This window comes from Panthera onca, chromosome A3, assembly GCF_046562875.1.
Source record: "Panthera onca isolate mPanOnc1 chromosome A3, mPanOnc1 haplotype 2, whole genome shotgun sequence".
Taxonomy (NCBI): domain Eukaryota; kingdom Metazoa; phylum Chordata; class Mammalia; order Carnivora; family Felidae; genus Panthera; species Panthera onca.
In genome coordinates this window covers 36,071,168-36,096,830 of record NC_138341.1, presented here as the reverse complement: position 1 = coordinate 36,096,830, position 25,663 = coordinate 36,071,168, and the positions used below count along the sequence as shown (strand labels likewise).

Here is a 25,663-nt window from a genome sequence, read left to right as displayed (position 1 = left end):
AAAAAAAAAAAATCACTGATTGAATTGGGGGCATTGGACTAATGAATGTTGAGATAAATAGCCAAGAATCTGGATTTACCTAAAGACTTCCAAAGAAATTAAAACGCTATGTCCCTATGTATAAATATATTTGTTCTTAGAACACCCACATTAAAATGTTATATAATAATTGTCTTACCTCATTCTATAAAAAAGAGTTTTCAAGCTTCAAATCACACTGGCATTTAAGCATATTCATTGGTATTGACTATATGTGTATGTCATGAACATTAACATGAATAGATAAAATTCACAACAGGCCCATTATACTCTTCGCATGAGGTAGGGAAGGTTGGTCATTTCCATCTCTATATTCTGCCCCAGGGAGCTGGATTTGGAGCCCTTTCCCGAGGAGATTCTCTTATTTCTCACAAGTCTGCAACACTTCTACTGACTTCCATTATCTCGAGGATGACTGTGGACCCCTGGAAGGACGTGAGGCCTCTCACTTCTGGAAGAGTTATAATGTCAACTGGTCCACACATTCCCCTTGCTATGGCTGTCCTTGGCCAGCCTGAAAACATTCTACAGCACAGCAGTCTTTGGTCATGCCTCTGTTCCCTTCCTCTGCTCCCTTTTGTCCCTGACCAGCCTCCTTTGGTAACTCTTACAGACCTCACCCTGTGCCAGATCACAACCCACATTCGGAGAAGAGCCTCTGCCGATGGACACGTGGTGGCGGTGGTGTTTTGTACACAGATCTTCACTGGCACTCTCCAGAAAGTTGTGCGGGAGCATCAAAGAGCTCCTCCCTCCTCTTCCTCATGTAATTCATGGAATGATACATCCAAACAAGTAGGGGTGCCATTAGAACTTGGATGTGTTTGGTAAGCTCCACATTTACCCTGCCACAGCTGAATGGTATCGTTTAAAAGCCAGCCTATTTATAGCCCAGAACATGGAAGAAGCTGTCAAGACAAAGAAAAGCAGTCCGTACTCCCACTTGGGAAACAACTACCAATAGTTGGACTGACTTTATCAACAAAGAAACGTTCGTGTGAGTATGTCCTAGTGACCATGTGTATCTTTTCTGGATGGGCAGGCGATACCCAAGTGCATAGGCCTCCCCATGCCTGACAGACAAAGACTCCGAAAAACCCCCAGCCCTAGGTTTGGAACACCTCACCTTTCAATGGCAATCCAGGAATTCACCTTACAGAAGGAATTGCAAAGAAATTTGAGAAAGCCCTGAAGATTCATCAACATGTTCAGAGTCCCAATCATCGAGAAGCAGCAGAGGTACTAAACCATCAGGGAAGAATTCTCAACACCAGAGGGGCCGAAGTCTGGGAACACCTGACTGAACCGACCAGCCACTCCGCCCCGGTTGTGGGGTGGGACCTCCAAGGGGACCCAAGTCCCAACCCTCTCTTCTAAGTTCAAGAGCAGTGGTCCTCAAACAGATGTCCCTGGGCCACAGCTGGCCCTGTCCGTGTCTTCCCCACCCTCTGTGGGGTAAGTGCTGAATACAGAAACTTGTAGAACAATTGCCAGGATCTTGTCCACGGACTCTAATGATGAAAAAATGGGACTTGGACTTTACACTTTGTAACTTCATTTTTCTGAGTGTTGATTTTTGCTGTTTTACCAAAGTTATCAGTCCATGGCAGGTTGGACATGAAAAAGCACTGTGCTCAGGGGTTGCCCGGGCACCAGTCACCCTTCGCCACCATTAGCAGAACCCTAATCCCGGCATGCTGAAGGGCACAGGCAACCACCACCGGTCCGTAACGGGGGCCACCAAGGCAGTCATTCAGGTTCTGAGAAGCCTGGCTCCTGACCAGGCACTCGGAGCCGCAACCTCGAGCTGGTGGCTGAGGAGACATGCTCAGGGCTCAGCAGGAAGCCAGATCCTGCTAACTCAAGAGGGCAAAGACCTTCCTCCAGCCAAGGTCCAAAACTCTCACTGGAAGACGTGGGCACCACCCATTTAGCGGTACCTTACTACACACGTCTTTTCATTCTCCTTTTTGCATGTAAGTTCCAGAGAATCACTGTGCTTTCCTTCTCACATGTGCACAGAGCCCTAAGGAGGCCTCTGGCTCCTCTGGGACTAGTCTGAGAGTCCTCGTCTCATGTAAATTTACATCCTGTCACACTTACCGCTCCCTTTTGGTGGGTTTCCATCTAGACTTCTCTTGAAACAGGTGAAATGAGGGTGCTTCACAGTTTGGGATGTATTTTAGTCACCTCACATCTTTCTGAATTTCTGTCTCATCTTCACAGTCATTGTTAATGTCGCCCAAATTTCCCATTATGTGACTATCGGAATCTGGGGCAGTTTAGCACAATGATGCAAAACATGGGCCTTGGAGTCAGATGGCCTCTATCACTTTGCAGCTGCATGGCCTTGGGCAAACTGCTTAACCTCTCCCACTCTCGGTCTCCACATTGACCAATGAGGATCACAAAAATCCCCCCCCTCAGTGAGTCAGGGGGAAGATCACGTACACACCACGTGCAGGAAACAATCATGACAATGGCTCACACACGATAAGCATGCCATAGATAGGAAGTGTTATTCATAATAGCCACCGACCATTAATACATGAATTTTAGGCTACTTTCAACCTTTTACTTTCAAATATGGAATGCAATGTAGACGTTTCTTTCCACAGCTCTCTTCTGATTTTAGATTCTGTCCCTAAAGCAGAATCAGTGGTGGAATGACCATTACAAGGTAAAGGCTTTGGGATGGCTCATGGTGACAACTCCCACGGGGACAGCCCTGTCAGAACACAGCTTTGAGGGCCCGAATTCCACTGGATTATTGCCAGCGGGGAGTGCCAATACACATTTTTATTTGCAAATTTAGGAAAACAAGAAAACAGTACTGCTGTTTTACGAATCACTTTTAGGAGCCACCCACTTCTTAAAAAATTTATTTATTTCTAATTTGGAGAGAGAGCATGAGTGGGGGGTTGAGAGAGAGAAACTCAAAGCAGGCTCCACGCTCAGTGCAGAGCCTGACGCAGGGCTCAATCCCACAACCCTGGGATCATGACCTGAGCCGAAATCAAGAGTCGGATGCTCAACCGACTGAGCCCCCCAGGTGCCCCAGGAGTTGCCCGCTCTGAACACAGCCAAGAGGAATGTCAGCGGCCAAGCCTTCTTACCCACGTGCCCCTTCTGTCCCTCGTCGGAGATCCTCAAGAGGAGCTCCAGGTGGGGACTGCTGATGTGTGGTGCCACGACCTTGGCCAGCCGCCTCCACTGGGCCTCCGTGACCACAAACTCTGTGCCCACCTTGACTTTCAGAATGTTGAACGCCTCTATCATTTTGTGACGTTTCAGGTACGCCAGTTTGCGAATCTCATTCTTTAAAAAATAGAATTGTGTTTTTTAAGAGAAAGATTCAAGAAAGCCTTGTTTCTTTACCCTAAACATTTCAAGGTAATTGAACAGCCAAAGAGAAGGCCCCGCTGGGTCTCTTAACATGCCGGGTATGTAATCCCTCCCCGGCTGCAGGTACACGCAGCTGACCCGTCTGCATAAACAGAACTCATCTTACCAAGTTCAAATGAGGGAGCCCGTGAAGGATAATCTGTGTGGTGAGAAACAGAGCAGCAGGAGGCAGACTGGTCCCAACTCCACTCTGCCCAGGAGGAAGGAAGCTTCCAGAAAGGAAGGAAATCGGGTGTGCTGCTGAGACACAGGGAGACCCCAGAGAGGGAGAAGATAGATCTACCATTAAGTCAATCAAGAAAGAGAAGGGAGGAGGAGAAAAGTCAGGGAAGTGAAACTAGGCCAGGAGTGGTCCGGAAGGAAGAGGTCCAGGGCAGGAAAGACAGCAGGGCCTGCCCGGAGCTGCCATCTGGCCTGAGCACAGGGAATCTCCCAGAAGCGGGGGGTGGGGGGTGGGGTAGGGTGGTGGTTTGCTGCACAGCCCTCCTCGGGTTACAATCAGCCACCTGATGCCCACTCTGATTGCTCCCCGCAGTATTGTCATCACTTAATTGATTACACAGCTAGACTATAATTTTTTTTTAATTTTTTTGATGTTTATTTATTTTTGAGAGAGAGACACAGAGCACAGCAGGAAGGGGCAGACAGAGAGGGAGACACAGAATCTGAAGCAGGCTCTAGGCTCTGAGCTGTCAGCATAGAGCCTGATGCGGGGCTCGAACTCACGAGCCATGAGATCATGACCTGAGCCGAAGTCCGACGTTTAACCGACTGAGTCACCCAGGCGCCCCAGAGGGGTGTGGGCTGTGTCTTAATCATTTTTGGCTCCTCAGAATTTTGTGCGGTGCTGGGCACCTAAAGCACATTTAAGACGTTTGCTGACTGATCCCTGTTGCAGAAGATTACCCAAAGAAACACCTCCTTGGGGCTGGGGGAGGTACAGCAACAGTTCTGCCCAGCAGCAAAAAAAGAGGAGAAGCATACCAGACCCTCTGGGACAACCTCCTTCCACCCAGAGGGAGGAAGTTGAGATAGGAGGGTCTCTGGGAGGCCTGGCCTCTGGGGCAGGAGCAGCTCAAGTCCCGGCAGTACACAGACTGCTCAGGACGTGGACAAGCCAGTCACCTTCAAAGGCCATTTTGCCACCAACAGGCTCAGCCCCGCCACCTGCTTCTCCATAGTTGCAAACATTCAAGTTCTCCCTGAATTTCTCCTTGCTCCCCGGTGGGACCCTCCCTATGCAATGAAAAATTCAGAACAGAACCAAAAGGATCAGAAGCCAAAAGCCAATGTCTTCCCTTCAGGAAAATCATCCTTTGGTGAAAAGCTTCCCTGTGCAACTAGTTTTACAACAAGAAAAAACAACCCAGCAAAGATATGTGCAGTGGAGGGCGGGCAGGTGATGTGGCTGAGGCAGCCTGGTGGATTCCAGGCTGTAAATAAAACATCCTCCACCCCCAAGTACTCAGAAGCCTCCGCCCACCCAACGCCTCCAGGAATTCTCCAGACGTAAATCTAACAGGCAGGCACCGGGGCAGAAACCGCTGGCTTTAAGAAGTTTCTGCTCTTGCTGGAGAGGGAAAAAGGAGTGGAAGCTTGGAGAACATCCCGAACTCCCATTCTTAACAAAACCTTTCCAGGAACCATGAGCAACTGAATGCCTTAAAAGCAATGAGCACAGCAATAGCCTGCCACTGTACATAAAATTCAGAAACACTGTCAGACCCATTGCAAAGAATGGTAAAGAAGCATCTTAGCCAGCAGAATAGAGCAAGACACCAAATAAGTCTTCAGATTGGCCAAAGCGAAAAGAAAAAGCACCCTTTCAGATATTGAACCAATGCGTTTGCCGGCCTCCCTGGCACGGCACCCAGCCCGCGCGCCTATCCTCGCCCGCCCCCACCCCCCTTCCGCTCATGCACCTTACCTTTAGGTGCTTCCTATAATTGTTGTAGACCACGGCCAGAAAGACGGACATGAAGATGTAGGTATTGATGATGGTGTAGGTTATAAAGTACAGACAGTACCACCAGTTGAAGTTATAGGCAGGCATCCTAGAAGGACAGAATTATGTTGCACGGTTTTTCACAGCCTAGGTCCTTAGTGCATAAAAGGCTGACCTCAGCTGCCATCCCACATGGACAACCCACGGGCACGAGGCACGGCAAAAGCTTCTCTCACTCAGACTCTCCCCCATATGGCGCGGTCCCGTGCGATGGGGTCGCAAAGCCATCGCCGCCCCTAGCGCGGAACAGCTGGCTCTAAACTTGCCTTCTGAATGTCTCAGTGCCTTTTCGAGGCAGCAGCTTTCAAAGCAAGTAGGACCTTGGCGATCTCCCGATCCCATCCCTTCCCTTCACACTGAGGGAGCCTCACTGTGGCTTCACAGTCGAAGCCTAAGAAAGGAGACCGACTTGCCCAGGACTATAGAAGGAATCGAAGCGTGGCCTGGGTTTATACTCAAGGCTCTTCGGGGACACCAGACTGCCTTGTTGGGGGGCGGGGCAGGGGAGGCAGATAATTTTCTAGCCACTCTGGGACAATGAGAAAGAAAGGAGTACCATTAATAATGGCACCAGGGTGAGAGGCATAAATCAGGTGTGTGTGCTCACTCCACCTTCAGTGGACATTGGATTTCATACAGGAGGGGGTGTTGGAGGCACTGGCATGGCCAGGGTCCGGGAGAAAGATCCAAGGGCACACAAGGAGGGCCACAACTTTCCCTTGCGTACGTTCTTCCCGAGCCAGGCCCAAGAGTGAGCAACAAGCCAGAGCAAGTCGATATGATGATCCCACGCAGAACTAGAGGACAGAAAACCCGCCCTCCCCCGAAGTGCAGTATGGCCTGGTTGGGATTGACACTCGCATTGAGCCCTGTCCATGCCCTAGACCCCAAGGGGTATCTACTCAGTGTGGCACTCTTTAATAATTTTACTTCCCCAAACAAGCTTAGTCCATAATATGAAGGACGTTAGGAAAGAAAATACATGATGTTTTCCTCCTAAGTAAAGTCCACGTGTGCAGAGAATTGGCATTGCGAAGGGGAAGGCAACAACTACTAACCTCTACATTCCTTTCCCGTCTCACCTAACCACAAAGGTGCATCAATGCTTGGGTGAACGAGCCACGATTCCTTTCGAAAGATGGCTTAGCTGTTTAAATTCAAGACGCAAAAAAATCCCAAATAGAAAGTAGGCTCCAATATTTAAGAGTTGTATCTCAAGAGATATCTCCTGCTGCTTTCAGCTTTTAAAAAAAAAAAAATCATCTAAGCTTAGTTTTAGATAGACAGGGTAGGCTATTGTTAGCATAAACATTTTACATCCTTCAAAAATTTTTACACGAACATGAATAAACGGAAAATCACTATTTCTCCCCTCTCAGCCCTGCCGGTGTTCGGACACAGCTGCCTTTAACAAAGCGAATTCTGTCCTGGTAACAGGTGTCTATCCGTGAACATGAGCCAAGATGGACGTACATGACATCGGGGCTGTTCGCGGTAGTGACCAGCACGTAGAGCTCAAACACTATGTCCAGGATATTTGTGAAGTAGGGCAATCCTTCCACTGTTTTAAGACCCCTAAAGAGGAACCAAGAACACAAAGTGAAAAACACACACACGTAAGCGAGGTCGTGGTTTCTGATACACTTTTCCCCTTCCAGAAGCAGTCCTGGAGTGTTTGAACGAGGAAGATGGCACCCGGTGACAGATTCTGCCACCAACAGGCTGAACCCGAAGGGGGGTGGGGGTGGGGGGGAGGCGGGGTGGGATTCACAAGTAGAATCTTCCAGAGCAGTGTGCTCACCTATCCCCAAAAAGCTTCAAGGCCATAAGGGAGAATATCAGCACACTGAACATAAACAGGAGGAAGACGTAGAGAATATCGGGCAGAGTGTTCCGGATGCTTCTGAAAGTTCTTCGGATCTGTGGTGACAAAATTTTCATTTCGTTTACAAGAATCGGCTAATTTTCTGCAAAAACAAAAGTCAAGCCTTTGCATATCCTAAAGTATATCCTTCCTTACCTGACGACTTTCAGGGAAGTTAATTAGGAAGACTGGTCTTAAAGCCCTTGACCATCGAACGCTGTGGACGTTCACAGCTTCCAGGGACCCATAGATAATCAGATCAATCAAGGTCAGCTGTGAGAGACATGGGACAGAGAGGTCAGTGTCATACTGCTCCAGGACAGAGAGAGTGACGGTGGGGAGGCATGCTCACCGACCAGGAAGAGGGGTCACAAAGCAAGTTCCATAAACAGGATAATTCTAGTTGTGTGATGTAACATTAAAAGTAGCTGTTGTTTGTGCATTTATTATGTGCCGTGAAGCACAAAAGCACCTTCCGTAATTATTCTATGTTATCCTCACCACACCCCTAAGGTGGGCACTATTCCTGGATGGAGACACTGGGGGCACAGAGAGGGTGAGCATGTGGCCCTGGTCACACAGCTAGTAGGGGGCAGAGCCAACCCTGGAACCCACGCAATCTGACGTCAGAGCCCATGCGGTTACCTGCACAGTTACATGCTTCCACACTACATCCTAATTAGCTTTAACTTTTCTTCAATTTGACGTATAAAATTGTCTAGCCTGGTGACAGAGGTAAGAAAATCCTGATCCTTATTGTCAGGTTCGTGATCACCTAAGAACAGGGCAAAAGAAGAACCCAGTGTATTTTTAGGAAGATGTAAGTTAAAAAGAATAACCTCCATCGTCAAAAGTGTTAATTCAGCAAGCCACAGAGGACCCAGTGAGATCCGACACAGGGGCGGAGATGGGATGCAGCCATGGAAGGAAGCTGGTGCCCTGGGTGCTGGCGGGAGGGAACTATCGTGGCTGTCCAGGGGAGGATGGGGACAGGCAGATCACCAGAGGTTACGGTGCTGGAGGAGGCTTCCTGGGTAAGCACTCCCTCATGTAATCTTAAAGCAAAGATAGAGGTTTGTTGTTGTTGTTGTTGTTGTTTTTTAAGTTTATTTATTGTTATTTTTGAGAGAAAGAGAGAGAGGGAGGGAGAGAGAGAAAATCCCAAGCAGGCTCCACACCGTCAGCCCGGAGCCTGACGTGGGGCTTGAACTCACAAACTGTGAGATCGTGACCTGACCCAAAATCAAGAATCGGCCTCTCTTAACTGACTGAGCCACCCGGGCGCCCCAATGACAGAGTCTTAAAAGAATAAAACTCAGGGGGCGCCTGGGTGGCTCAGTCTGACCCTTGAAGTCAGTGCAGTTCATGGCCTCACGGTTCACGAGATGGAGTCCCACGTTGGGCTCTGTGCTGATGGCCTGCTTGGGATTCTCTCTCTCTACTCTCCGTCTGACCCTCCCCTCAAAAGAAATAAACATTTTAAAAGAATAAAACTCAGAAAAATCAAGGGCCACAGCAGGAAGACATAGTAAAGGGACTCTCAGGGAGGAGCTGTCCTGGCATGTCTGGGAAGCCAAGGGTCCCGAGGGTGGGGGGGAGACGTGGCAGGAAGTGACAAGGACTAATGGCAAATGGCTTCGAGAACCAGGCTGAAAAGGTGAGTCTTATTCCCAGGGCCTAGAGAGCCTCAGAAGTCTTTCAAATAAGGGCGACGAGGGCAAAGGAGTGAATTGCCCCAGCGACAGATGGAGGAAAGACCCGGACAAGGCAAGAGAACGCCCTCATTCAATTCACTCCATACTCGCAGTCACAGAGCGCCCCTCAGTGCAGGGTGTCACTGTAGCTCTGGAGACAGAGCGAGAGCCAGGCGGAAGGTGCCGGCCCTCACAAAGTGCACATTCCAGAAGGAAAGAACGGTGCTGCTGATAAAGACGCTCTGAGACAGGTGGTGGTCCATGCTCTGGAGAAAACCCGGATGAGGCAAAGGGCGCGCAAGGGAGGCCTAAGGCAGTGCCAGCATGCATGGAGAGAGCAGGAGACGGGGAGGGTGGATGGGGGGGGGCAGTAATGAAGGGGGAGCACAGAGCCTCCGCCACAATAAGGGTTTTTTTGGGACGGGAGATGGAAAGCATTGGATGATTTGAAGCAGGGGAGCACCGTGATGGGACTTAAATTTTATCAGTGCCTGCGCGCCCACGTACTTGAGGCACTGTGCTAGGAGTTTTAGGAGATGAAGAGGTAAGGGGCCAAGTAAGGGGTCTAGTAAGGGGCCAAGCCGCAGACAGGGTCGTGGAAGACACACACAGTCTCCTTGGAGGAGATTAGCAGGAGTGTCTTCCTCTGTTTTATACAGTCTGTATTGTTTGGATTTCTTTCTTCCAGAAATAGCCTCCTCCTTCCCCTCCCACCCCGTCCCCCCGCCGTCCTGCATCAGGCAGCATGGTGTCACAGACTGAACCCAAGCCTGTGCTCATAGGTACCTATATTTAGACGCTCACAGTGCGCCTATATTTCTTTTCAGTAGCAGAAAATATTTCTAAAAATAAGAAAAGTACAGATAGGTAGTCTGCATATTCTGAGGGTGCAGCAGATGTGTGAAGGGAAGTCAAGTTAAGTATGTAGAACAAGGTGAGGAAAGACAGTGGACATTCCAGGCAAAAGAGCCGCCGCAGGCAGGGGAGGAGCAAGTGGTATGTGCGTGGGGCAGCAGGCAAGTCGGTCCAGCTAGAGTGAAGAGGTCCCAACTAGAGTGAAGCACGTTTGCAGGACTGGGGGGCACTGAAGAGTCTTGGGGCGCTGACAGACGTTTTCCAGCAAGGGAGCGAAGTGATCTGAGACGTGCTTCCGGAGAATTAATCCCGCGGCAGCATCTAAAATGCACGTATCGGGCATCTGAGGTGGAGGTGACCACGACAGTTCCCGAAAGGGGTGACCAGGGCCTGTGCCACGACGTGGGAACAGAATGGCGTGCAACAAAGAGACAGCGTGTGGCCACATCAGAGACGACTGCGATAGTCCACGTGCGGAGAATGAAACGGGGCAAGAGGCGTCCTGAGGGGTCCTGGGGAGGCCGGATGCGAGAGAGGGGAGAATCTGGACTAGGAGGACGTGGGACTGGGTGTTGGGACGTAAGGCACCACCGGCAAGCAAACAGCCAGGGGAGGCGAGGGGTGAAAGGGCGTGGGTTTCGTCCCACGGTGTTTGCGTTGACACACAGATGTAGAAACGGCTGGCGAGCAGCGGGCCACAGGCAAAAGAAACTCAGAGGGGAAATCAGTATCGGCTACAGCACGGGGACCCCTACCTAGGAGTGTTCGTGAGGGCTCTGAGAATGGACGGCTTAGGGGCGTGCAGACCGAGCCGTGGGTGAACTGGAAAGAATGAGGGTTCAGGCAAGCCGGCTGCTGCGGTCGGTAATAAGCTAATTATCAAGTACCCTTAGCTAATCACTGAAGGGGCCTCTCTGCCCCTAACAGCAGCCTTTCGGAATTCCTTACCCTGCCCCTCTTGGCCTGACTGCTTAGCATATAGCCTCCCAGATCTCTCTGTGAATGCGTACCATTCTTTCCTTTTTTTCTTTGCAACAAAACCATGATCCAGCTCTGTGGTAACTGGTTCTTTTGGCTTCATGAATGGTAAGCACCTCGCCTTGGTAATAGACATTTGTCGCTTTCACACTAGTTTAAAGGGCTGAGTGGATGTGCCACGTTTCATTTAACACACATCGACTGTCGGGAAATCACGTTGTTACCAGTTTTTCCAGTATCAGGAACGGTTCAGCCACCGACCAATCTTGTAGCTAAACCTTTGAACACATCCTTCTCTCCTAACGATAAAGTCCCAGGAATAGAACTCCAGGGTGCAAGTGTTAAGCATCTTTAAGGCTTTTCAAAGAACTGCCAAACAGCCTTCAAGAAAGACAGCTTACTCGTCCCTCCAGGAGGGTATCAGGGGTTCTGTTTCCTCTCCATCTTGCTAACGCTGTTTTATAGGCAAACACATGGTATTTTATTGTTGTTTTGATATATATTTCTGAATTAGTGAAGCTGCACATTGTTTCATTATCTGCCATTATTTATATTTTTCTTGTAGGAGATGCCTTCACCTATTTTCAGCCCTGTTGGGGGCCTCTTTTTTTTCCCCCTTTTAATTTACAAGTGCTCTTGCTATGTTAAAACACAGCACTCGCACTGTCATACGTTGCCCTGTTTGTTCTTCATTTGGGGTCCGCTTGCATTTGTGCTAATGGTGTTTGCTGTGCCGACGTCTGTCATTGTTGATTTAACCAGATCAAATCTATTCAGGCTTTTGTCTTCATAGTTTCTGCCTTTGACCACAAAATCTTCAGGGTACTATAATGAGCACTCACCACGATGGTTACCATGATGCAGATGTTTTTCATATCCTTCCAGAAAACCATTTGAGGAGTGACTTTTGCAAAATGTACAAGTCTCCCAAAGAATGCAGTCAGACAGAGTACTTCTGCTAACGAGGTAGCCTGCACGCAGAAAACAGAGACTAAACACAGTGCCCCGCCTCTTGGAGGTTCAGCTTTAGCTCTCTCGCAACCCTCCCAGCCCCCCCAAGCCACCTTGATGCCCCCTCCAAGAATTAGCACTGTCCCTTTTGACTGCAGCAAATTGCAGTCAAATTCTGTGCTAGTTGGAATGGTTTCTTCCTCTTAAGAGGAAACCTGCCCTTGAGTCACGAATCCCATGACCCAACAGGCAGGGAGGGCTTCCTGGGAGGGGCTGGATCAGCAGGCAGAGCACCCAGAAGGCATTTCCCCAGAAGACGGGAGGTCTGGGACGGCAGACACAGGCATCTTCTGTGCTCTCCAATTTCAAGTTCATATTTAGAAAAGGCATCTAGAAGTTCAGTTTCTCTAACAGGAGAGTAACCTCCCAAAGACGTGTTTTGAGATGTGGGTCATTCCTTAGCCATCAGTGCCACTGCCACCCTCCGCCCGTGTGTGGCTGGTTTAGAGGAAAGAAGGGAGGCCACTGAGACCCAGTGCCAAGTCCTGACCGTCTCCTCTGTAGGTTACAGGACACCAGCTCCAAAATCCCTACAGGCAGCTAGACTGGCAGCCTGTGATCGCAGCCCGGGCTTTCCTGTGATTCCCTGAGGCAGTAACTCCTCCCCAACAAGGACACTTGCCTTCATCAGGGGGTGAGGAGGGTGGTACAGTACGAAGAGATGGGGAGACTGGGCCCTGAAAGCAGCACTTGACACAGTCTTCCCCTCCCCACCCCAGCCTTCATGGGTCCTGGGCGTGGACATGGGCTACAGCCGCTTCCGCACCGTCTAGCCCTCAGCCTATTCATCCTCGAAGGACTCTAGAGACTCCCTGTCAAGGCCAGGCTTGCAACAGGGCCTGGGGCAATTCCAGGACACCTCTGCTCAAAATAAGATGTGCTTGGTAATGCTGCATCTGGGCCAAAGCCCCCCCATGACACATTCGATTCTAGAGACCAGAGGTCCAAACACCGGCTGAAGGAGCACCCTGAACTCAGCCAGCCTGAAGCTCTACGTGACCAAAAACAAACGGAAGGGTGAGGACTCGGGAAGAGAGGCAAGGGGTTGAGCAGACAACCCCAGGGAAGTCTCATCGCGTCCAGAGTGGGCCGTGCTAGGGAGGGACTGACCGTCTGGGTCTCTGAATGCACAGCTCTGCTTCTCCCAACTCTGGGGTTTGTTTTGATAGTCACTGGGCTACAAGTTTTCTATGCAGAGACTTCACTAATTGTAGCCTCTTCATCATACAGAAGTGTGTTACACCATCAGTTTGGTGGCCCCCGGTGAACCACGCTCCCAGTTTTCAGCCCCGTGTGCAGCATCCTCCCATGTTGACTCGGGGCTCCGGCATCTCAGGGGCTTTGGCCGAGAGGACATCAACAAGCTGACGGAAGTGGAGGCTTGTACACTCGGATGCTCCTGCTTGGCCCTGCTCCTCCCCCACTGGAAGAAACCTACACCACCTGCAGCAGCTGCGTAACACAGCAGGGCACTTGGTCCACGGCTCCAGCCAGGCAAGCTCCCAGCTCGCGGCCAGCAGCACCTGCCAGCCTCCAGAGATCCACGGAGCTTCCAGATATTGTTACCCCAGCTAACGACACAGGAGCAGGAAATCTTTCCGGCCTGGGCCCACTTACCCACAGAATCAGGGGAGGTAATAAAGATAGGGGTCAGTGAACTTTATCTGTTGAAGGACCAGACCGTAGATATTCTGGGCCTTGCCAGTCACCCTGTCTCTGAGACAACTGCAGGGGCAGCATCAAGTCGGGAAATTAACATGAGTGGATCATCAATTACATACTTGGACCGAGCCAGAGTAGCTGGTGAATTTGATGCGACTACTCAACACCGTACGTGATCAGCTGCTAAGTGCCAATAAATAGTGATTTAGGACTACAAAAAAAAAGCTGGAAACGTGGCAAGTACAACAAGTTGTGTATCACACTAAATTATGACATTGTCTACTCGCCCTTTCATGGATACGCTCTGAAAATATCACTTGTCTACCCAATTCATCCCTGCGGACACGGAAGACAAAAACCTCTACTCCATTTAAAATGCCTTATAGGGGCGCCTGGGTGGATCAGTCGGTTAAGCGTCCGACTTCGGCTCAGGTCATGATCTTGCGGTTCGTGAGTCCAAGCCCCGCGCCGGGCTCTGTGCTGACAGCTCAGAGCCTGGAGCCTGTTTCAGATTCTGTGTCTCCCTCTCTCTCTCTGACCCTCCCCCGTTCATGTTCTGTCTCTCTCTGTCTCAAAAATAAATAAACGTTAAAAATAAATAAATAAATAAATAAATAAATAAATAAATAAATAAAATGCCTTATAATTGAGACGGAAGCATCAGCTCAGCGAGTAAGCAGAGTTCTTCCAAAAAACCCCAGCAATGAAAATAAAACCTCATCCAAGGCACCTGTGTGGCTCGGTCAGGCAAACATCCCACTCTTGATTTTGGCCCCGGTCATGATCCCACAGTTCATGAGTTTGAGTTTGAGCCCAGAGTCAGGCTCTGCACTGACAGTAAGGAGCCCGCTTGGGATTCTCTGTCTCCCTCTCTTGGCCCCTCCCCTGTGCACACACAGGTGCGGACAAGCACCCTCTCTCTCTTTCTCTCTCTCTCTCAAAATAAACAAACATTTAAAAATAATAATAAAAGAAAACCACACTCGTATTTATTGAAATTTGGAAAAAAAAAAAAAAGGAAGAAGGCATGGGGCCCAACTCATCAATGACAAAGTCTGGTTAGCCATTTTGTTTTTAATCCTTACCAAGAAAGGCAGGGGAAACAGTGCCGGTTCTTCAAACAGGGCGAGAGAGAGGTCGACGCAAATAAAGAAGTAGATGGCTACTTGCATTGTCCAGTGGTTATAAAAATAGTAAAGTCTGAAGATGAAAAGAATAAAGGTGTTTATATACAAGGAGCAGGAGTTACACAAAACTCACACTTCCCACTAAAAGACTAATGGTGGGCAAAATACAAAATAGGGCTCTGGCCACATTTCCTTTAAATCTTAGGGAGCAAGGGACAGCACTGAATTGAGCGCACATTACAAAACACTAACAGAAAAAAAAAGGCAACAATAGTATCGCTTCTCAAACCACAGTCTCTTAACCGTCTCAAGCTATGATCAGTACCTCCGGCATAGTGGTTGTGACCGTAATAAAAAGAATACTTTCAGAGGACTTTGACCAGTGACCGGTCAGGGGGTGGGAGAGAAAAGGCATGATTCTTACGAAAAGAACAAATATATGGAATGCATCAGAAGGCACCAGAAAGAAAAAGAACAAGTCTTTTCGCCTAAGTGGCTCTAAGAGGACAACCTTGTCTACGAGGAAAGGATGATGTGATTCACTTCAGATGCCCTATCTCCTGCTCTATATGTTAGTCATGTACTCATTTATCTGTCCTTAATGTATTTATTGAGTGCTTCCCTATGTGTGAGACACCATGCTCTTATAACTTAAAAAAAAAAAAAAAAAAAAAGCATTGGATGTTAGGATTTTATCCAAATCTCCATGCCTTATCCTAGAGACTTCTCAAAATGTTTGTGGAGACAATGTCTTCAGTTTGGGTTCAACTTCAAGACTGGTAAGTACTAAAGGACAGGTTGCTCTAGGAGACAGTTTAATACTTTATTTACCTGATGGCCCGAGGAGACGTTTCAAATGGAACATTTCTGTTGTACTGGGCATCAGAAACATAGGCAGCTGCCAGGAGAAGGTTCTGGTCCTCCTTGGGAGAAAGTAAGGAGAGAACAACTATCAGAAGAGGAAAGGGCACTTCTCTTTTTCATGTATATGAACAAAAGGAAACCCTCCTCCCTCTCTCCCCGCACCACCTCACTCTCGCCAGAGGTAATCAACCTTCGGAGTACTGTATGTGCTTTCCTGGGCATTGGGACCTGAGGTGGGGCTGAGACACAGGCACGCTTAACCTTCCTGAATTCCAACTGTGTGCCCTGTAATGTGTGCTCTCAGAGTAAGAAACGAGAAAGCACTGAGTAGTACGTATAAACGTACTTAAATGGTACATTTATACAAACATATATAGGGCTATATACACACAAACAGATAAACACAAAACTATATTTAGGGTACTTGATGAGTGGTTAGAGTGTTTTTCAAGGGTAGTAAATAAATAAATTATTGCCTTTTTTGATGACTTTTGAAGCTAACTCCTTCTCAAGGTATGAGCCCCGCTCTACATATACACATAATTTAAAAATAATAAAATTATTTTCATATGGTCCAAAGCTTATTTTTCTCACTCCATATATTCTGGACATTTTTTTTTCATGACAATATATACACACCTACCCTGTTCTTTTCAACAAATGCCTCTTCCTTTAAGTAGTGTCTCCCTTTACTCTCTATTTCAAACACAATTACATTGGATTTTTTAAAATATGTATTACACACAGACACACATGCATATCTTTGTGCCATATGAGTGTGCTTGTAGGACACAGCTGAACTTGTGGATGAAAGGTCTTTGCATTTTTTTATTTTGATAGATACCACCAAATTGTTTCCCCCAAAGTTACACCTTTGATATGACTCTAAATAGTACATGAGCACCATGTTTCCTGCTTCTCGCCAACATTCTTATAATTTAAAATGATTGATAATATCCAACCAGCCAGAGGGGCATCTTGAGATTTGACTTTACATCTCCTCATGACCAGTACAGCTGAGCCCCATGGGTGATGATTCACATTTCTGATTCTGTATAAATGAGATAAAGAACACATACAAACAGACTAGCTATTTAGACCTTCCTTTGTCCTCTAGGAGGAAAAAAACCCGATTATCCATTCGATTACCAGAGTTACCTCCTCAAAACACAGGACATCGTCCTGTATGGACTGGAATGGAGATCTACCATTGGTAAAGCAAGCCAATTTTGCAAATGCATCTAGTATTCAGAGAGGTCAAAAGATTCCAAACTTTGGACAAAAGTATATATTTGTACACACTGTAGGACTGCATTTCCTAAACTTATTTCATATTGCAACACTTAAAAAAGTAAGTCATATTGCATTAAAAAACACAAACATTAGTTACTAAGATAGGTCTTTTAAGAGACATTTCACCAAAGAAGATATATATATATATGCATGGCAAATAAGCACATAAAAAGATGCTCAACATTTTTAGTCATGAGGGAAATACACATTTAAGCCACAATGAACTACCACTACATATCCACTAAGACTAAACAATGTCTAAAACTGAAGACTGACTCTACCAAGAGCTCACATGGATGTAAAGCAACTAGAACTCTCACACAGTGTTGGTAGGAATGGAAAACGGTTCATTTACTTTGGCAAACAATTTGGTAGTTTTGGGGCCACTCCGTTCCTAAGCATTTACCAAAGAGAAAGAAAGCATATGTCTACATAGAGACTTTACATCCAACCCAAGAATGTGGCTATGTGAGAACACCATTCCGAAGCTGTATGCAAATATTTGAAATAGTTGAAAACTAGAAACTTGAGAGGCGAAAACCAGAAACAACCAAAATGTCCACAGATACATGTATGGGTAAACAAAATGTGATATATGTATGCCATGGAAGACTACTCAGCAATAAAAAGGAATGAATTCCTGATAAACACAACATAATGGATGGATCTGAAAATAAGTTTTCTGTGAAAGAAGTTAACTCCTATCTCCCAAAGGAACACCTACTACACGAGTATATAAAACTCTAGAATATGCAAATGAATCTATGGTGGCAGAAACCAGATCAGTTGCCTGGGGACAGGGGGAGGAGGGGATGGAGAGAGGGGTGGGTTGCAAATAGGCATGAGGAAATCCGTAAGGGTGATGCAATCATTACCTTGAATGTGGTATTACTATCACAAGTGTTTTCCTTGTGATATCAAGGCTCACCAAGACTCATCAAACTACACTCTTCAAGTAAGTGTAGTTTAATGTATATCGATCATGGCTCACTAAAGTGGTTAAAAATTGCCCCAAAACAAAGATAAATGTTTTGATTAAAAATAGATGTGGAACAAAAGTCTCAAAGATGAATTAACCACTGTAAGAACCCATCACCTCCTGAGTCATGTGCATTCTCAGGGCTGGTGCAGCAAATTTTTAAAAGCAGGTTATTAAACACTAAAAAGTACCATACAAATGTGTTAAACACTTAACACACGTTTTTCTTTTACATATTAAAAACATTTTAGTAGACAATCTCTTAATGCCAATTATTTTTCCATTGAACATCATGAACACTGAGGAACACTAGAGTCCCCCCAAGATATGCTCAGAAATCTATTTTAGATATAAAATCTCTGTCCCCGAGATTTTAAGAAAGTTTCATTAAGCCTCGTATCAATCATACTGGGACAGCAAAGAATTAAGATATTAAGGCCTTCATTTAAAAAATATATTTAGCTGGGGCGCCTGGGTGGCGCAGTCGGTTAAGCGTCCGACTTCAGCCAGGTCACGATCTCGCGGTCCGTGAGTTCGAGCCCCGCATCAGGCCCTGGGCTGATGGCTCGGAGCCTGGAGCCTGTTTCCGATTCTGTGTCTCCCTCTCTCTCTGCCCCTCCCCCGTTCATGCTCTGTCTCTCTCTGTCCCAAAAATAAATAAAAAAACGTTGAAAAAAAAAAAAAAGAAAAAAAAATATATATTTAGGGGGTGCCTGGGTGGCTCAGTCAGTTGAGCGTCTGACTTTGGCTCAGGTCATGATCTCACGGCTCGTGAGTTCGAGCCCCGCGTCGGGCTCTGTGCTGACAGCTCAGAGCCTGGAGCCTGTTTCGGATTCTGTGTCTCCCTCTCTCTCTGACCTTCCCCCATTCATGCTCTGTCTCTCTCTGTCTCAAAAATGAATAAACGTTAAAAAAAAATTTTTTTTTAAATATATATATATTTAGGATCACTTCTCGGCCTTTTGGCTAAGATCAAGTGTAAAAAACATATTTAGGGGCACTTGGGCAGTTCAGTCAGTTAAGTGTCCAACTCTTAATTCCAGCCCAGGTCATGAGATCAAGCCCCATGTTTATAGATACAGATATAGACATAGACATAGATATATTTAAAGCAAAATCTCTTAAAGCCAATTTAATTGTTCCCAATTTAAAAAGATGATGCTACTGGGGGGCACCTGGGTGGCTCAGTTAGTTAAACGTCCAACTTCAGCTCAGGTCATGATCTCATGATTCGTGGGTTCAAACCCCATGAATGGGTTCAAACCCCTGTGCTGACAGCTCAGAGCCTGGAACCTGCTTCAGATTCTGTATCTCCCTCTCTCTCTCTCTGCCCCTCTCCCGCTTGTGCTCTGTCTCTCTGTCTCTCTCTCTCTCCCTCTCTCTCAAAAATAAGTAAACATTAAAAAATATCTTGGGGGGCGCCTGGGTGGCTCAGTCGGTTAAGCATCTGACTTCCACTCAGGTCATGATCTCACAGTTCGTGAGTTCGAGCCCCACATCAGGCTCTGTGCTGACAGCTCAGAGCCTGGAACCTGCTTCGGAGTCTGTGTCTCCATCTCTCTGCTCCTCCCCCACTCGCACTCTCTCTCTCTATCTCAAAAAAAACAATTACTGAAAAAAAAGATACTACTAACATTCTTTCAGTCCCAGTGAAACAGTTTGTCCGCACAAAAGGAGTTTGACAATTGTGGATTTGAGATGCATCATCCACATGGCCTCCAGGTAGAAAACAGAAAAAAAAAAAAAAATGCTCACCAGCAATCCCTCCTCACCCAGCTGGGCCCTGGGGGTCACCTCCATCAGTCATCACCCAGGCTCCCCATACTGAATGAATGATATAAGCACCGTGGCACCTCTTTCAACTCCCCCCTTGCCATCTGAATTCATACCTGTTATGTTTAAATATGCTGACACTTTCACAACAGCAAATTTACCTTTATATTGTTTCAGAGTTTTCCCATCCTTACCTATTGCATTTCCGACATGTCTCTTTTCAAAACCTCATCTGCTCTGTCTTCTGCTCCTACCTATCTTCCCTCTCTCCATCCTGTTTGCGTGCACCTTCTAAGGGTCCTTCCCATTTTTCCTTGGGAAGAAGTGCTCTTAACAGGCAACCTTACTATAATGGGCATTCTTACTGGTATTAAGGTCATTGGTATCTTTCCATAAAACAAATCATTTTCATCCAACCCAAGAATGGGCTTGTGTCAGACATGCTGTTTCAAAACTGCATACTTCAAGTTTACATGGGAACCACTGCCCATATCTACCATGAAAACAGCAAAGACCAAATCGCAATGCCTCCCCCCCCATGCAGCTAATAGATGGTTTTGCACCTCAAAGCAGCAGCCCCCACCTAGGGAAGGCACCAGTGGCTGCCAGGGGAGCAGTTCTAGAGCTCCCACCGCTCAGACCACCGCCTTCAGAGCTGTAAAGCTCTCGTTGCCCAGACCAACCACATCAGAATCTCAAGGAGGTGAGACCCAGGCTGAATTTGTAAAGTTCCCTGGGGGTTCCAATATGCAGTCAGGATGGAAAATCACTGGTCTAAACGTGGCCATTTTACTACTGCTTCTTGTATGTTTTGCATCTTCATGGTGCTATGGCAATAACTGACTTCTCTTGACTTTCTTTTTCTCCTCTTCTCGAAGCTGTGACATTTCCTTTCCTGTCCCCGAGATTTAAAAATGCGTTTAAGATGTTTGTGTTTTCTCCTCTGGCCCTCTCAACCCTGTAAACCTGCATTCTGAGGAAAGGTGAATAACTTAGAATCACTTAGGGAGAGAGGGAAGAAAATGCACAGGGCAGGGTGGGAGGTGGGGGAGGGAATCATCATTTCCAGAGGCTCTCAGTAGAGAGCAAGGAAGTTCCTTCCCTAAGCCCCCAGTGTAGGAATAAACTGGAAGCTCCAGATACCTTTAAGTCAAACAAGAACCTTGACGAAGCTGTTGACAGAAGTGCTTTGAAAAAAGCCGATATGCCTTATTTAGATATAGAAGAAAATTAACCTAACCACAACCTAAGGTAAAAAGAAGTTGCCATAAATTTTAAGGAAAATTCCCTCATCTCAGTTTTTCCCTCACTACAAGGACTGTACTTTCTGTCTGCCTCTCTCTCAGCCTCCCTTCTTTCCCCCCATAGGTTACAAGCACACGGATGCCTGGAACAGAGGTGATCGGTGCTTTCCTATCCAACTCCCATTCAAAAGCTTCTAGTGACTTCTCTTTGCATAGAGTGCCCACAGAATCAAATGTAAAATCTCTGGCTTGGCATTTAGGGGCTCCACAATCTCCCTTCTCTGACTTCTCTTTACACAGATTGCCCACAGAATCTAATGTGACATCTCTGGTTTGGCATTTAGGGGGTCCACAATCTCCCTTGTCTCCAACTTTGTCACCCTCAATTCCCTACAGAAACCCTCTTCTCTGGCCACAACTCGTGGGTGTGCCATCCACGGCCCCACCACCAGCCCCACTTCCGCGCCTGATCTCTTGTTCACGTAAAAACCAAGAGTATCCTTTCTAGAACTTTCCTTCTTTGGGGGCCCATCTCAAATCTCACTTCCTCTACGAAGACTGGAAATACCAGAAGTTTCCATTTCCAAGTGGAAAGACTGCCAGCAGAAGTCCGGGCTGTGAAGTATGTTGTGGACATTTCATATAAAGAAACAGCTAGCTGCTAAGGGTAAGCTGGGGCATAGCAGCCACGGGAAGATGGGTGAGAGAATAGATGGCAATTAGCTGTTAGTATAAACACCTCACGTCCCTCTGTGCAGAAAGACCAACAACCTGCAGGCCAAGGGCAGCCTAAAGATGTGTTTTGTTTGGCCCAGAGAGTGCTTTATGGACGCTGGCTACTAATTCAATTTTTTTTGTTTTTTTAAACTGGAGCTTACCCAAAAATTTGAACTTCTGGTTTCTCTTTGAAAGGTCATAACATCTGGCAATGCTGGGCTCTATTTCAATACGCTTTTGCTACCCACCCTGATACTCAGGTCACCTAAATAAACACTCATTATTTTTTCCAAGTTCGGTGGGTCAGCCAGGCAGCCCATCTGGTCCAGGTCAACTCAGCTGATCTGTATGGCCATCTGGAGGAGATGGTCTAGAACAGCCGCACTCACGTGTCTCAGCCATGTGCGCCAGGCAGCAGGCTGGCCACGGCTCTTCCACACGTCGGTGGTCAAAGGATTTCCAGGAGCATCAGGAGGGCAAGAACCGATGCTCAAGTGTTTTTCATATCCCTGCTTGTGTCACATCTGCTAATGTCGCATTGGCCAAAGCAAGTCGCCTGGCCAATGGTCTCAAGGGCTGGAGAAATCGACTCCACCTCCTGATGTAAGGAGTTGCAAAGGCTCACTGCAAATGGGGCCGTGTCCAGGATGGGAAGAGTTTGTGGCCATTTTTACAATCTGTGATAGGCCGTGTAGCCACAACCAACCGGAAGTAGATAACCGTGGTCTTCCTGGGGCAAAAAACACGCCCTCCGTGTCACCACAAGCCCCACTCTCCTCCCCAACTGAGTCATTCCCACCTAGGCCACGGGTTTTATGTTCCTCTCTGGCCCCTGTGGACACTTCAGTTTAAGACTCCCTGATTTAACCAATACTCTCCCAAGCCTTCCCGGGTACTCCCATTTTCCTCCTGCAAAAAAAACTTCTCTGCAAATCACTATAAGGCAACACCGGGAAGACCAGAGCCTGAAGACACGGTAATCTAAGACTTGAAGGAAAAGGTTTAAGAATAGGGAACATTCGAAGAGAAGCACATAAGATATTAAGAGGTGATCACGAAGGTCACAAAGTAACAGCATACAGGACATGGGCTCTCAACCTTGGCTACGCTTTCAATACTTGGGAGCTTTAAAGTGACTGTTACCCAGACCATACTCAGACCAATCACATCAGAATCTCGAGGGCTAGGGCCTGCCTGAACCCAGATACGCTTCTAAAAACTCCCCAGGTAATTATAACCAGCAGTAAGGGTGAGAATCACTAGCATTGGATTATTTCAATTTCACAGCTGGAACTGTTGGGAAAAGCACCAAAGGAGTGGGTTGCCATTTTAGAATCTGCCAAAATAAACACCAGGCAGAAAAAGGTTCTAAAAAACTGCTTGAAAGGAGAGGGTGGAAATGGCATTTCAGATGACTAGGCAGTTTTTTTATTCAGTGACCCAAAACTAATCATGCCATCGTAGCTACCAAGTGTCTGAGGTCAGAGCCTTGGCTTAATGACTCAATCATCGCTGTTATCTCGGAAAATGAGGGGTTCTGCTGAGAATTACCAGCTGGTACCAGGCTCTTCACCTTTTCTGCCTGCTCCCCTGGGCTGTTTTCAGCCTTCCTTGCATTTCTTGAGGTCTCAAATTACTCGTGTCTTTACATTCTTCTCTTATTCAGACAAAGAAACATTAAATACACACAGGGAGGATATGGACAGTCTCAGGCTACAGTTCTTGCTACAGAAAATTCTGGTGATCACAGGTCCATCATTGTGCAGAAGGAGAGGGGCAGGGCCTGTTCGGTCAACCAAGAATCCTTCCCCTCCTCTCTCTCCTTGACCTGCCTTCCTCTACCTGTTCTCTTAAGGAGACGTGGCAGAATTCACCTGTTATAAGTGGCCAGACCAGCAGGCCAAAGACGCAGGCCAATGCACCAGGCGGGTCTTTTAAATCCTACGCCACAGAGCCTGCCCCGTGGGCCCTCTTCAGCAGGCTACAGGAGCCCACTGAGGAGAGGCAGGGGCTTTACCAGAACAGCCCAGAGCTGAAGAGGCCAGCTCAAGGAGGAGAAGAAGGGACTAAAACACCCTTCACCTCCCACACACTTGCACAACCAGAAGGAAATCCAGCAGGTATGAATGTTCCCCGAGAAGCCTGGCTGTCATTACCGTGGGCCAGGCACAGTGCCCTGAGCCTGACTGATACGGCCTTCACACTCCTCTGAGGTGGGTGTGAATTATCATCCCACCTTACAGAGGGGGAAAACAGAGGCTCGACCAGATCATGGGCCCCCCCCTCATCTTGTCATTCACAGTTAGGGTTTCCTGAATCAAGCGGGGGCTTCCTATCACTGGAGCTCTGCCTCCCTCTCCGCTCTGAGTGCTTGTCCAGAGAAAGGCAACAGTCCAGGAATGACTGCTTGGAAGCTCCACGTCTTCCAAAGAAGTGCAGAGCTGAGCACATCTGCTTCGTCCCGCGGGGATCAGAAGAGCCGGCGCTGCATCAGCACTCCCAGACCCACATCCTGCAGCCTTCTTCCCGGGCGTTTCCCTGCAATGGGACCCTCGGATGTTTTCCTGCCGCCATGGAGCACAGTGCGGCGAGCACGGGCCACCCAGACCCGGGGACAGGCGGGGACGCGCTTCATTGGTCTTGGACCCCCAAACGGAGCCCGGGCGCCGGTCCCAGCACGGGCCCCGTCCGGGGGAGGAGGCTCCGGGCGGACTAAGGCGGCGCGGGGTTGACAGCCCCCCTACCGACTGCAGCGTGCAGGGCTGCGGCCCGGGGCGCGGATCCCGAGAGCCGCGGCCGCCCGTGCGCCTTCCAGCGGAGCAGCGCCGGGTGCCAGGGCTCCCGCGGCCCAGAGGACGGAGTAAGCCCCGGGGCGGAGGGGCTCCTCGCCCGCCTCCCCACACGGGGCCCTCACTCCCAGCAGCCGGCGCCGGCTTTGCGCGAGGTCGCGCTCTACCCGGGAGCTCCGGGGGTGTCCGCGCGGGGAGGGAAACCTCGGGGCCGGAGACTCTGCCGTCGGCGCACGCCGCCAACCCTCGGGGCGTCCTGCGAGCGCGGCGGCCGTCGCCCCCTTACCTCCTGCGCGGGCGGCTCCTCCGACGGCTGCCGGCGCAGGCGGCGCACGCCCGCGGCTCGGCCGGCCCCGGGCATCTCGGCGGCGGCGCGGCGGGCCGGGGTGCGGGAGCGTCGGGACCGCCGGGACCGCCGCGGCGGACTCTGTCCTCGGGCCCCCGGAGGCCCGCGCTGGGCGCGCTCCGCTCGGCTCTTCACGTGACCGCGGAGGGGGACGGCCCGCGGCGGCCCCGAGGGCGAAGGACCGGGGGTGGCGGGGGTGGCGGGCGCGGCGGGCTTCCAGGCTCCGGCCCCTTCCCCGCCCGGCCTCCCGGCCGCGCTCCGGAGCCAGGGGCGGGGACGCGGAGCCGGCGGGGGCGGGAGCGGGCCGCCGAGGGGGCGCCGGGGACGAGCTCCGGCTGGTGGCGGCGCGGGTTAGAGGCCACCCTGGCATAAGGCCCCAACCGTGTGCCGTGGGTGCACCAGCAAAATAGTTGGTCGGAGAAGTCAATGAGTGAATGTAGAGTCAGTGGCTGCCACTGGCGAGGGCCCAGTAAACGCGGATTCCCTCCCTCCCCGTCCTCGTGGAGACCCCGGGAAAACTGGGTGTGGACTCAGTGGGGCCTCCCAGGGCAGATACTTTCAGGGAGGGGGCACAGACCCTCCTCCCTTCCCCCAGGGTGCCCCCAGTTCCAGCTTGGCCAGGAACTCAGTTTTGCCAGAGCTGATGAATTTTCCAGAGAAAGAAAAAATGCAGATTTTCATGAAACTGTTTCTGATTTTTTTTAATGTTGTCATGAATTTATTATGATAGTACACATAAAATACTTGAGGCCAATTCTTGGATGAGCCTTGGCCAGCAGGGCAGGTGGCCCTGGACCCAGTACCAACCGACTCCGCTGACACTTCTCAGAGAAGGAGAAGCCTGGCAGGTCTGGGACTGGCCCTGGTCACCCAGCAGGAAGCCTGGTATCCTCCCAGGTGGTTCATCAGGACCCTGTGCTATAGGTATTGATGGCTGCCAAGGTCCAGCTCCAGAACTGAAGCATGCAGAATCATGTCCCCCACCCCGGCCTTGGCAAAAGTTTCCACATCCTAATCC

The 25,663-nt window shown here is 48.8% G+C and overlaps 1 protein-coding gene across 1 annotated transcript in view; it reads right to left on the bottom strand.

The window, feature by feature from the left end:
* LOC132692206 (two pore channel protein 2-like) overlaps nt 1-25,066 on the bottom strand; it is a 43,929-nt gene extending 18,863 nt beyond the window's left edge. Inside the window, exons 1-9 of the mRNA XM_081795224.1 lie at nt 24,586-25,066; nt 15,472-15,563; nt 14,599-14,713; nt 11,683-11,811; nt 7,470-7,586; nt 7,251-7,369; nt 6,923-7,024; nt 5,372-5,498; nt 3,156-3,357 (exon numbers count right to left, since the gene is read on the bottom strand). Of these exons, the coding sequence (XP_081651350.1) occupies nt 3,156-3,357; nt 5,372-5,498; nt 6,923-7,024; nt 7,251-7,369; nt 7,470-7,586; nt 11,683-11,811; nt 14,599-14,713; nt 15,472-15,563; nt 24,586-24,660 (1,078 nt within the window). The 5' untranslated portion in view covers nt 24,661-25,066. The remainder of the gene's footprint in view (nt 1-3,155; nt 3,358-5,371; nt 5,499-6,922; nt 7,025-7,250; nt 7,370-7,469; nt 7,587-11,682; nt 11,812-14,598; nt 14,714-15,471; nt 15,564-24,585) is intronic.
* Between the last annotated feature and the right edge of the window lie 597 nt (nt 25,067-25,663).